Source organism: Daldinia caldariorum (assembly GCF_022478825.1).
Source record: "Daldinia caldariorum strain CBS 122874 unplaced genomic scaffold F4812scaffold_2, whole genome shotgun sequence".
NCBI classification, from domain to species: domain Eukaryota; kingdom Fungi; phylum Ascomycota; class Sordariomycetes; order Xylariales; family Hypoxylaceae; genus Daldinia; species Daldinia caldariorum.
The window spans coordinates 2,215,749-2,227,903 of record NW_025953038.1 but is presented as its reverse complement, the minus strand read 5'-3'; the positions used below and the strand labels follow the sequence as shown (position 1 = coordinate 2,227,903).

General features: G+C 49.3%; 5 protein-coding genes across 5 annotated transcripts; 3 read left to right on the top strand and 2 right to left on the bottom strand.

Annotated features, from left to right (window-relative positions):
• The first annotated feature begins 535 nt into the window (after positions 1-535).
• Positions 536-2,243, top strand: F4812DRAFT_187596 (uncharacterized protein). The gene is made up of 4 exons (XM_047930085.1): positions 536-1,290; positions 1,353-1,487; positions 1,548-1,678; positions 1,743-2,243. Exons 1-4 carry the CDS (start codon positions 1,008-1,010, stop codon positions 2,064-2,066), a joined length of 873 nt encoding a protein of 290 aa, XP_047793960.1. The 5' UTR covers positions 536-1,007; the 3' UTR covers positions 2,067-2,243.
• A 1,548-nt stretch (positions 2,244-3,791) lies between these two features.
• On the top strand, positions 3,792-4,613 carry F4812DRAFT_414963 (uncharacterized protein). The gene has a single exon (XM_047932932.1). It carries the CDS (start codon positions 3,821-3,823, stop codon positions 4,427-4,429), a length of 609 nt encoding a protein of 202 aa, XP_047793959.1. The 5' UTR covers positions 3,792-3,820; the 3' UTR covers positions 4,430-4,613.
• A 226-nt stretch (positions 4,614-4,839) lies between these two features.
• On the top strand, positions 4,840-6,330 carry F4812DRAFT_467651 (alcohol dehydrogenase zinc-binding domain protein). The gene has a single exon (XM_047938682.1). It carries the CDS (start codon positions 5,153-5,155, stop codon positions 6,146-6,148), a length of 996 nt encoding a protein of 331 aa, XP_047793958.1. The 5' UTR covers positions 4,840-5,152; the 3' UTR covers positions 6,149-6,330.
• A 28-nt stretch (positions 6,331-6,358) lies between these two features.
• F4812DRAFT_414959 (uncharacterized protein) lies at positions 6,359-8,308 on the bottom strand. Its single transcript, XM_047932931.1, has one exon. It carries the CDS (start codon positions 7,808-7,810, stop codon positions 6,965-6,967), a length of 846 nt encoding a protein of 281 aa, XP_047793957.1. The 5' UTR covers positions 7,811-8,308; the 3' UTR covers positions 6,359-6,964.
• F4812DRAFT_414957 (AAA-domain-containing protein) lies at positions 8,309-12,094 on the bottom strand. Its single transcript, XM_047932930.1, has one exon. It carries the CDS (start codon positions 11,922-11,924, stop codon positions 8,817-8,819), a length of 3,108 nt encoding a protein of 1,035 aa, XP_047793956.1. The 5' UTR covers positions 11,925-12,094; the 3' UTR covers positions 8,309-8,816.
• Positions 12,095-12,155: the final 61 nt, after the last annotated feature.

The following is a 12,155-nucleotide window of genomic DNA, read 5'->3' as shown; positions in this document are numbered from 1 at the left end:
ATAATTATCTTGGGTACCTTAGTTACAGGTAGGTAGATAGAAACAGATCATCCGTTTAAAAAGGTGAATACCGTTTTTGCTCTTATCACGCAATTATAGTGCTGATTTCCTCACTGATTTGCACGCTGTGCCTACCTAGGTACCTAGGTAGTTGCGAGACGCGGCTAGGCGGCGCGGTAGGCCACCTAGCTGGCCTGTAGACTGGCCTATAGGTCCGTACCTAACCTAGCCTTCGGCTTCCATCTGCATGCCCAGCTAAGCCCAGAAAGCTTATCCGTCTTAGAAAGCTTATCCCCCCGCATTTGCATTCCCTTGTGGGTCCCGTTATTCCGGCATATCTAGCGCCGCAGTGCGTATGCGTAGCCAATCAAGATTTTGTATTGCGGTTCTAGCTCTGGCTCGTAACGGATAGACTATACAATGTACATAGATTTATCAGAGGCACATCACATCCTACAGGTAAGTTTCGATCCTAAAATCTTACCACTTATACTATCTCCACGATATGCAACTTATAGCCATACAAGAGAGGTGATTCAGCATCACAATACGAATGGCACCACTCTCACAATTGACTACGCTCAATAAACATGCATGCATTAGTAAGAAGTTATATGCATGCAAAAGAATCCTCAAGTATTGCTAAACAAGACATGTGAAAGCGAACTTGATTTGGAACTTCATGATCGGCATGATTATCGGCGACTTTGTAAGAGGGGAAGAGACATCATTGCTTAGCGCCGCCATGATGAGGATGAGACTCTACCTCGAGTCTTCCCGGTCGATAGTTGTCATTCGATAGACAAATGGGGTCCGTGATTGATCTTACGACTCATACCTACCTAATCGTATACCCCTATAAGCTTAAGCTCTAAGGGAAATCAGGACTTAAACCTTTCCACCCGGCGCATTCTTCTCCTGCCTTACTCCAACCTTTTTCAACTCTGTCTTACACCCTTTCTTCATGTCCTAGATCTTGTTATTCCAGAGACCTGTCTATAATCAAGATGGGTTTCAAATCGAAGGAAACAACATATGAGCCACTGGTCTCAGACGAGATCCGTTTCTCCCAAAGCTCTGATAGTCTCGAGAGCCAAGAGAACAAGCCTATGCTAAGAAGACGCTTCCAGAGAACAACTTCTCGGTTCGCTTCTTGGGCCAGAACAGGCGGCGCGGTTCTAGCACTTATCAATACGATTCTCCTCGTAACTATTGTTGTCATACTGTCACTTTATCAACACGAGAAAGAATGCTCAGAGATCCAGTGTGCTGCTAAGACCTCATACTATTGTAAGCACTTATCATGACATCTAGACGGGACTTTTCGACAACTAACTATAGGTATTGTCTAGCTCCACTCCTAGAAGAGGACTCCGGTGCCATCGAATATGAAGTTCGTAGGTTCAAGGGTGCTCTTGAACATACAAGCATCTATAAGGGAACACCAAACAAGGAGCTTGACGCAGCATGGGAAGCGCTCACGCACAGTAAGTCATTATCATCCGAGAACTCAGCAGCTGTTTACTTTTACTTACTAAATTACCCAGTGAACAACTCCGGTGTAAGCGGAGACGTTATAGACCGCATCGGAAAGTCTCGTGATGCTGTGAAGTATCCTGACTCCCAGGGCGGCCAGTATGATGTCGGTATCGAGGTCTTCCATCACATGCACTGTCTGGTACGCTTAAGAAAACAAGGTCTTCTTGACGGATTAATGCTAACTACCTAACTAATGTGAATAGAACATCATCCGCCAATACACATACAAGGAATACTATTTCCGTGCTGAGAACAGGCCAATGAGTTTCACAGATTCTGAGCCCGTCATTCGTGCTCATCTTGACCACTGTATTGAGATGTTGCGCGAGGCTCTGCTCTGCCATGGCGACGTTGGCATTATCACTTACAACTGGGTTAAGCCGTGGGGAATCTACCCCGACTTCAGCACTCAGCACAAGTGCCGCAAGCTCGACAAGATTGTCGCTTGGGCTGATAAGAATGCATTGCCAGCAGCGGACCCAGAGCCTGATGAGAACACAGTATGGCTCCCGGGGCCACCTCAGTAGATAGACCGTTCCAGAATCTACCTACAATCTATAGATTGTAGGTGGAGTGGAGATCGTGGGGAGCAATGGATTTGACATGTCCAATATGGGCCGTTTTTGGCTTGGACCATGCTGTATATCTCTACGTGAATAGGATAACAAGATAAGACTCCATTGATTCAAAGAATAAGAAATGCTATTAAGGTTGACCGAGAAAGTGTTCGACTATGTAATCACTCGTTAAAAAAAACTGGAATGGACTTTAGTAGGTTCGATACTTTCGTAGAAACAAAATGGATTGCAGCAATTCCATGTTCCAGGTTCTATGTTGCACACTTGAGATTTTCTTCAATATACACGCTAAGCATATCAAGTTCCATCACTCGACATACGATTAAGATTTGATTAGGATGTAAGTAGGCTGTTGAGAGCGGCACTACTTGAACACAAGCTGCAGTGTATGTGGGTAGGAAAATTAGTTGATGGACATCGCTGGTACTGCACTTTGGACGAGTAGCACACACTCTAAAGCTGGAGTTGCAAAGTTACACGATGGTCACGGCATTGGCCGCGGTCAATGGTGTATGCAAAGTCCCGGAATATGCAATATTGATCTTCAAATAAGCTCATCCTCTAGCCGGGGTTTTTTTTTCTACATGACTTCATTGCTCACGGGCGTGCCACATAGTATAGCGTAGGAGCAGGCGGTCAAGATAGCTGAAGAATCACGCGATATGCTATTCGCAGGATCAAGAAAGTCTGGACTCACTCCAAACCGTATAAAACGTTTTTTACCTCATCCACCAATCAACACCTGTAGACAGGGGTTTGGATTTCCATTCTCGATTCTGGTGTTGTATCGGGACTGGGGTTAAGCTTTTCTGTAACCCTGATCTGCGTTGGTGCTGTGCCTTACGACGACCTTGCAGCAGAATTGCTTGCTATCCACATGGCTCTTAGTCATATCGCTAGAGTCATGACGCTATGTCTACCTGGGAGGTATACATGTAAGCTATACACATGTAACCTAAGTAGGTAGGTAGGTATACTATCAAGCAATTAGGTATGATTCCGTGCCTCACGGCTGCCGACGTCGCCGCCTGCGCTCCTCAAAACATCATCGGGAATTGCCGTTTGGAGCCGCCAGGTAGCAAGCTATCGATCGAAAGATCAACACCTTAGCGTGATGGCACACTTTGGAACAAATATTAAGTCATCAACGATTTGTCGAATATACGATGAACCACGGAGGTCGGGATGTGATAATAAGATCATAGCAAATACCTAGGTAGGTAAACCTATGCTGCAGGTTGATGGACTGGAAACTCGCCCTTAACACTGCGGCGGATTTGTTCCGCCTCTCTCCTCTCTCCTCACGAGGACCATGGTGGGCAGAAAATAACCCCGGCTCACTTGACGAATGAGAACTCTCTTTGATTCATCCAGCTTCTTTATACGCCAAGTATGCCAGCTCTGCCGGGCTGTGTCTCCCTTTCTCAGAAATCTTCACTTTACCTACTCCAGAAGCATCCATGACGTGAAAGTTTCACCTTCTCGATACCTAGATGGCAAGCACAATTAACATGTCGAGCGGCGTGCCTGAGAGGAGTCAGAGCACGCCGCAGATACAGCACAAAGAGCAGTATCAGAGTCTCTTGAGCGAGAGCGACACGCAGTCGCTAGACCGCGAAGACCTCCGCGCCTACTCCAAGAGCCGCCGACCCTGGAGATCGCCTTTCTTCTATATTCCTACCATCTTGTCCGTCTTCCTCGGGATGGCCCTCGTTGCCGTCTGTTCTACCAACGCAGCCCGGCTGGACTCCATCCTCAGCCAAATACAAGAGAAAGTCGCGAGCATCGAGAGCGCCTCCTCGACATTAGCTCCCGCGACGCACGCAAGGCCATCCAGGCCGACGGGCGAAGAGTTCGGCCACTGCGGGCACTCGATCAAAGAGGCCGAGTCGCTCGGCTGCATCTTCGACCCCATGTCGTGGGCGTGGCAGCGGCCCGAGTGCTACAACGCCGAGCTCATCAACGACTTCCTGGGCATCTTCGACTGGCACTTCTTCCCCAACAACCACACGCGGCCGGAGGAGGAGCTGTCGCGGGATACCTGGGTCAACGGCCACTATAACGGGGCTTGGGGGCCCTGGGCGTGGCACATGTACCACTGCTCGTACTCGTGGCGCAAGTTCGACGCCGCTTTCCACGCCCAGAAGCCGCTGGACGACGATATCCTCGACCCCTTGCACACCGAGCACTGCTCGATCGATATCATCTTGCGGGATACGGATCCGACGCTCCATGAGCCGTGTCTTGCGAACCCTGAGGCTTGCAAGATCACGCAGATGTGGATGAAGTTCAATAAGTGTGGTTATTACTGAGGACCAATGTTGTCGGTCATCAATGTCTATGTATAGCCTACCTACCTAAACTAAGGCATGGGACATAGGAAAGTTGAATTGGGAAATTCACATCTTGTAATGAAAGTATCAATTTAGGGCCAGTCTACAAAGCATAGTTGTCTTGCACCAATATCCCAACTGGGGAAGTAGGCCCATGTTAACCCTTCCAAGTACCTATATCAGGTGTACATATAAGTGATATAAATTTGTGCGAGTCCGCGGGATTTGCGTCCAGTTAGTCAGCGCCATCGTCAACTGCCAATTATCAAGGGGCGTAATCCGTAAGTGGCGTTCTAATAAGTTACACGGCATGATTTAATTCCACATCATGCAGCGCGCCCTTTTGTGGCAGAGGTAGCTGGGCCATGTCGTTTCGAGGCTATAGATTAGAATCATTGAGAAATTCGACTTGAAGAATGACAAATGCAAGATCACTGCATAAGATGAAAGATGAGTGATAAGTCATATCTGAACTAGGTAATTAGAGATTCTATCATGTGTTTACCGAGCTGTCTACACAGATTGATATATATATGCAGGAGATACACTTATGAGTTGAATGAAGCCTTGATCGATAAGACATTCTATCCTACCAACCAACAAAGCAATCAAGACCGGTCCTTGAAATCCCTTAAATCCGGACATAACAACCATAGGTACTCCCAAATACCTACCTGCCTAAGGTAGTGAGTGTAGTTTAGCATGTCCGAAACCATGAATGCGATAGTCATATCCTCCTTCGGCGGCCCCGAAGTCCTCACGTACCAAACCGTCCCCAAGCCCGCCCCATCCCCCGGCGAGGCGCTAATCCGCGTGCGCGCCTTCGGCGTCAACCACGCGGAGACGCACATGCGGCGCGGGGAGTGGGACGAGCACCACCCGATCACGGGGCTCGAGTGCGTCGGCACGGTGGCGTCGTGCCCCGGGGGCGAGCTGCCCCTCGGCGCCAAGGTCGTCGGCGTGATGGGCGGGCTCGGCCGGACGCGGCCGGGCGGGTACGGGGAGTTCGCCAGCGTGCCCGTGGCCAACGTCGTCCCCGTCGAGACGGGCCTGGCCTGGGAAGACCTCGCGGCGCTGCCGGAGGTCTACTGCACGGCTTGGACGTGCTTGTTCGCCGTGCTCGACCTGAAGCCCCGGGACACGCTGCTGGTTCGCGGCGCGACAAGCACAGTGGGGCAGGCCGCGCTGCACCTGGCTGTTGACACGGGAGCTGTCGTTACGGCGACGACGAGGCGGGAGGAACGGTTTGGGTGGCTGAAAGGATTGGGTGCTGCGGAGACCGTGCTCGAACAAGAGAATCTGGACGAGTTTCTCCTAGGAAAGGGGCACCCGCGCTTCGACAAGACACTGAACCTGGTCGGGAATCGCGTGTTGCTAGAATCCATCCGCCTAACGCGCACCGGCGGACGGATGCTACAAGCAGGGTGGTTAGGCGGACTAGCACCCGTAGAGGGCTTTAATCCCATGGTTCAGATGGAATCTGGGGTTCACTTCAGCTTGTTCCACAGCAAGGTACTAGGCACACCCGAGTTCCCCTTATCAGCTATTCCCCTGCAGGACATCATAAAGAAAATTGAGAATGGCGCGTGGGACGCTAAACCTGCGAAGGTGTTCGAGTACCAGGATATTCAGAGCGCGCATGGGATGCTTGATACGCATGATGCTGGGGGTAAACTCGTCGTCAAGCATCAATTTTAAGAATGTACCTAGGTATTCATTGTATCGTAACCCTATTCAATAGCTTTGGAGTTCTGTCCGCAGTGCAGGGGTAGCTAAATGCTAAAAGAATTCATTCTCGTCCTCGCTCTTAGCTGTGCTACTACGGTATTCTAAGTAATACCTACCTCTAGTTAGAAATCTACCTACAGTACGGTACCTAAGTTTAAGATGCAATCATGGTTATACTACCTAATAAGGACCAGTGGACACGATATTTTCCTCACAAAAAGTTTGATCAAGAAGCAATTTCCAAGTTGAAGTGGAACAAGCACAAAAGGTAGTATGAGCATCGACGCAAGGCCGTTATATGTAAACTGTTAAGCTCACAATTTTGAATTTGGTCATGAAAGAAGGTGGATATTTGAATTTGCTGACACACATATCCCTGAAAAGAGTGAATAGCTATTGTGATAAACTAAGAAACAACTTGATAAGCGATAGGTAGTAAGAGTCGGCATAGGGGAAAGACCGTAAGATGAGAATACACGAGAAAACAATCTGACTGAAGTGCCTTGTTGACAGAAGTGGCTAACATGAAAGGTAAAGAAATAATCGTGCAGATTTCCCCGAACTTATCCACCCAACACGAAAGAAAAATGATAAACAATAGTTGCTGGTATGTTATACCCAAGTATATCTCCATTCTGTGGTGTGTAAACGAATACCCCGAGATCGTAAAATCAGATAACTGATACAACAATTGCTATGGTGATAGCAGTATCGCAGTCTCAGAATAGGTTGTTGGCAATATGGTCATAAAGACCAATCGAAAAGCACACAACAATATTGGCTCTTTTAATAGCTAGCCTCTCCTTCCACCGAAGCTCTCCTAATCACATTAAGGCTGCGTGGGGGGTTACAATAGTGTATACCAAGGTCAAACAAATCTTCGAAAGAATGCTCACAATGAGGGCAGTTGTACTGCTCTCTCCTTCGGGGAGCTGGCGAATACTCTGGGGCATCTGGGTGCTGAGTAGCTAGATGCTTCTTCAAGTCCATCTGACGCAAATAGCCTTTGGTCCCAACTCGTTCGCATCCATGCACATAGCAGGGAAATGGTATTTTGCCGTGGGCATCTTTGAGATGTTTGTTGTAGTGAGATATCCTCTTGAAAGGACTTTGTTCTCTTTGGTCAGATATGCTAAGTCTTCGAAACTCTTCGCCGCGATGATGTTCACATCCAACAAAAGGACATACTAAAACCAGGTAGGACCACGGTACGCGAGATACATTTGTAGGATAATGTTTGCGTATTTCTCCTTCGTCGAGCAAATGGTAACCTCTCAGGTGCTGAACAAGATGATCCCGCCGGTGGAAGGCCTTCCTACCGCGATGACGCTTGCAGAGTTTACAGGGGTAGGATGGGGAGCCTTTGCGAAAGGAGCTGATGTGACGGCTCCGAGCATCGAGGCGTGAAAACTTTTCACCACATGAGCATGCGAACAAGTAATGCATTGTTTGCCCCGCATGAACGTTCAGCTGCCCCCGAGTTTGGAACGATTCGTTGCACTCAATGCATGAATGCTCAGTGAGCCCAAGAACTGGATGATGATCAAGTGTACCCAAGTCATGATTATTTTCTAATGTGGTTGGTTGGTTGGGCAGGCTCGAAGAAGATTTGAGGCGAGCCTTATCATTCATAGGTCTAATAAAGGTTGCATAGATGCATAAACTGCCCACACCCTTTTTGTTAGCAAGTGCTAAAAAAAAAGCCCTCACGGTTCCACGGGAGCTGCAGGAGCATCAGGCAGCAGGGCAAGGTCGACGTCAGAAGCAGGCTCCTGCTGCTCTTGGCCAATTGGAGGCATGTTGACCAGGTCATCAAAGTCGAAGGCGTATTCTTCGTTGTCCGACAAAACGTCCGGGTCGAAGTATCTGAGGTAGTCGGACATCTTGGCGACGTAGCTTTGTTGAAGCGGCAAGAGGTTTGGAAGAGCAGTAAGATGATTTGATTGGAGAGATAGGGGCAGATGCTGAAGGAAGCAGGGTCGACATAGGCGTGGGGGAAGTGGTATATTTCTCTCGAGCACTGGAAAAATACGGTGCCGCTTTAAGATGCCACGCAAGAGGTACATGCGTGAATAGGGTGGAAGCCCGTGTCAAAAAGCAAAAGTCGGGTGGTCAAGATGTAAGTTGATAGGTTGGCTTATGGCCCCCAAGTTGCCCAGCTTATCTGACAGATGGCAAAATAGGGTGGAGGAAAAGACTTGGAGATGAGGCTGCGTCTGGGGTCACACAAAATTCAAGGTCTAGATTACCCATTACCAATAAAGTGATCGAAGCCACGAATACTATTGCCGCTCTTAAAAAATTGGCGAAGGGGCCACAAGATGAGAGGGATTGAAATGGAAAGTCCCTTGGAAAAGGGATGGTTAAGCTGAATGACGGAAAAGGGGGCATAAAACACAAAGACTTTGAGCAATCCAATATACCCACTACTACCAGGTAGTTACCATAGCCTATCGGCCAATACATCGATTCCTCGCAAGGTCAGTATAAGGTATGATCTAATACATAGGCGAAAGCCCAACCTAGCCTGCCCCGATCCGGCCAGGCCTATGCGGGAACCTAGGTACGTACAAGTGATCAAGCAATTCCCAGCCATTTCTACCTAACCCGACCTAACCTACCCTACCCTACCTAAACCCTACTTCCCACTCCTAACCCTAGCCTCCTGTGCATCCACCGCCTCCGGGGTCACTCCGAACCCAATACCCTTACGCCTGCGGCGCTGCGCGGCCCCGCCGTCCCCGTACTTCTCGTCGAACTTGCGGATCGCCGTCAGCGTCGTCATGTCCTCCGACACGCTGGCCCCGATCTCCTGGAGCGCCTTGTCGAAGTGCCGCGCCGCGAGCACGCGCCTCTTCCGGCCTTCATACTCGTTGCTCTTCCCGGCTTGCTTTTGCTCTTGTCCTTGCTCTTGCTGCTCTTGCTGCTCTTGCTGTTGTTGCTGTTGTTGTTTTTGCTCCAGCTCCAGCTCCTCCTTGACCGCCGCCATGGCCGCCGCCACGCAAACGTTCTTCAGGTCCGATCCCGAGTACAGGGGCGTGCGCTTGGCGAGGTCTTCGATCGAGACCGACTTCTCGTCGAGAACCTCGTCCTTGAGGTGGATTCGGAGGATTGCCGCGCGGTCCGCCTCGAGCGGGAGGTCGATTAGTAGCTTACGGGGCAGCCGACGCAGCACAGCCTCGTCTAGGTCGAACGGTCTGTTAGTCGCTACCATGATGAACGCCTTAGTCTTATCCATCCCGTCCCACTCGCGTAGGAATTGGTTGATTGTCTCGCGCCGGGAGCCTTGGTCACGTCTGCCCCGCGTTCCGAGTAGAGCATCCCCCTCGTCAATAAAGATCACTAACGGCTCCTTCTTCTTGGCTAAACGGAACAAGGCCCGCACATTCTTTTCGCTCTCGCCAACGTATTTGTTGTTAATAGACGCACCCGATATCTCGATCATGTTTGCCCCGCTTTCCTTAGCCACCGCCTTTGCCAACAGTGTCTTACCTGTACCGGGAGGTCCGTATAAAAGACACCCGGGAATTCTATCCGTGGCGAGGACACCGTAGGAAAAGGCTTCAGGACGGATCAGAGAAAGTGTGGTAAGCATTTTAACCGACTCAATCGTCTCCTTTGGCGCATGAATATCCTTAAAAGTTGTGCGAATGTCTTGTGCATTGATGAGACCAGACTCAATCCTCTCCTCCTGATCGTCTTCGGTGGGGACAAGTTTGCGCGTGTCAAGGGAATCCCTCGAATCTAGTCTCTGATTCCTTTCTTCAGCCGTCATCATCTTGGCGCCTTGGTCCTTTAGCCTCTGACGCCTTTCGATTATGTCAATAACGTGTTCAGGCGACTCAGCCTTGAATATATCACTTGGGTCCTTGGAGTAACCAATCATCATGGTTGCGATGCGATATACCTCGTTAAGGGGCAAAACTTCTTTGGTCCACGAGTCTGGTAGCTTTCTGTAGTCTATTTGGCTTAATTTCATCTCCCCGGTGGTCGCCATCGGGGATTCGGAGGGAGGCTCCACCATCGATGATAGTATTCTCACAAGGTTCTCTTCGTTTTCCCTTATGAAATCCCTTGCTTCCAGATATTGACACTTGGTATTGAACATGACTCGTTTTGCCATTGCGCTGCTAATCTCGGATATCCTTCCTCTTGTCAACGCCCCTCTGGCTACATACTCTTCCATGGCTAAGCGGAGAGTAATCACTCGTTCTGATGATTCAAGCTCTCTTAATGCGCTAAGATAAGCCTTCGGTGCCTCCTTAGTCGAACAAGACCCAACTAGCACAATCTTTCGACCATCCGCCCATAGTCCATCGATAGCTTTTCGAAGTTTGCTTATAATCATGGTGCCGCATGCTGTATCCATATTGATTGCATTGAAGTCGTTGATGTGAACGATAAGCGGCCGCTGTTCGGGAGACTCGGAATCAGCGCAGTGAAGAATCTCGTCTAAAACCGTGTTTATTTTGAGGTCCCTCCAGAGATCATCATCTTTTCCTCGGTTCGTCGTATTCGTATTCAGGTATTCATCCATCAGTAGCAAATAATTCTTGGGATCTTTTCTACGGGTTGGATCTTCGGGTTGGCTGATTAATTTTAATCTTCCGTTATTTTCAGCAGCTTTGTATCCAAGCTGTGATATAGCGCCAGGTGTTCTCGCTGCGTCTTGCCCAAGGTATCTACCGACGATGTACGCGATGTCCGAGGCTTTCAAATGTAGGACATCAGCTTCTAGCTTGGTAGCAACATGACACAGGACGTCATGGGGTATAAAATAGCCTGAACTTTCTGGCGTGTTGAGGATAGTGATAGGCCGTCGTAGATCTGCGACCTTAACATTGTGAGGAACTTGGATTCGCAAATCGGCGTTAATAGAGGCTACAATATCCTCAATCAGGTCCTGCTCAAACCAGCTAACCGTCGATGCTTCTAGAGGGGAGTCGTTTAACGCGTTGGCAATTATTTGCTTAGCATTACTTAGCTGCGGCAATCCTTTACCCGAAGACGATAGTATCCCGTATGTGAGGGCAGTAAGTAGATCGCCCGAATTCGAAACCGGTGCCTTCTCGTGCAGTTGTTCGGCTGCTTTTTCCCCGTGAGCGTCCCGGGTGGATATTACAGCGGCCCAGAAGGCGGCAGCAACCAAGATATTTCCCTTCCTTTGTATAAAATCCGCATCTAGATTTGACCCTAGAATTTGTCGAGCTTCAGCTATCGTCTCATCGGACCACGCCGTAGCTTCGACTAGATAGGCAAGATGCTCATCTACCACACTTTCATTTTGCGGATGGAATAAGGCCTCCTCTAGCATGATGTGCGCATCCCTCTCGCTAATTCTGCTAGGTGAGAAGTGCGTCTCCGTATCCGAAGGGCGACTGATGGCCTTGGAGAGAAAGGACTTTGGCACATGAACAGGGGGTAGCTCCTCGGGTTTACGATTACGAAGGATACGAGACTTCAAGGAGCTATTGCTAGGCTTCTTTCGGCCTTGAGTCTTCCCTTCAGCGGCAGATAAATTCTCTCCAAACAGGTTTTCATCCCCATTGTCATTGTCTCCAGCTCCGCTTTCCTTCTCGGGCTTATTTCCGTCATCGCGGGGCCCGGTGTTGCCATTGCCATTGCCATTGCCGGCAGCATTAACAGGGGCTGAAGAGTGAAAAAGTCGAGTGGGATAAGTGGCTAATGGTGGCTTCTGTAAGCTAAGTGCCGCCGAGCGAAAGGCACGTAGCGACCGAGTATGCATCCGGAAAATTGGCGCTCTTTGCGAGCAGGCGAATGCATAGCTTGCGATATTGTAAGAAGGACGATAGGAAATTCCATGTTTTGGCTGACGTCGAAAACTTCGGTACTTGCCGTGGTCCGAGCGCCGACCCCACAAAATACCTCCTAGGTAGCCTACCTCCTACCTTATCTGATTACTCATCATACCGCCTAGTACAGTACCTAGGTACAGGTACCTAAGGTACCTATTATC

Coding starts and splice junctions, on each gene's coding strand:
- F4812DRAFT_187596 (XM_047930085.1), top strand. CDS start 1,008: ATGGGTTTCAAATCGAAGGAAACAACATATGAGCCACTGGTCTCAGAC. Junction 1,291..1,352: donor TGCTAAGACCTCATACTATT/GTAAGCACTTAT, acceptor GGTATTGTCTAG/CTCCACTCCTAGAAGAGGAC. Junction 1,679..1,742: donor TCCATCACATGCACTGTCTG/GTACGCTTAAGA, acceptor TAATGTGAATAG/AACATCATCCGCCAATACAC.
- F4812DRAFT_414963 (XM_047932932.1), top strand. CDS start 3,821: ATGGCCCTCGTTGCCGTCTGTTCTACCAACGCAGCCCGGCTGGACTCC.
- F4812DRAFT_467651 (XM_047938682.1), top strand. CDS start 5,153: ATGTCCGAAACCATGAATGCGATAGTCATATCCTCCTTCGGCGGCCCC.
- F4812DRAFT_414959 (XM_047932931.1), bottom strand. CDS start 7,810: ATGAATGATAAGGCTCGCCTCAAATCTTCTTCGAGCCTGCCCAACCAA.
- F4812DRAFT_414957 (XM_047932930.1), bottom strand. CDS start 11,924: ATGCATACTCGGTCGCTACGTGCCTTTCGCTCGGCGGCACTTAGCTTA.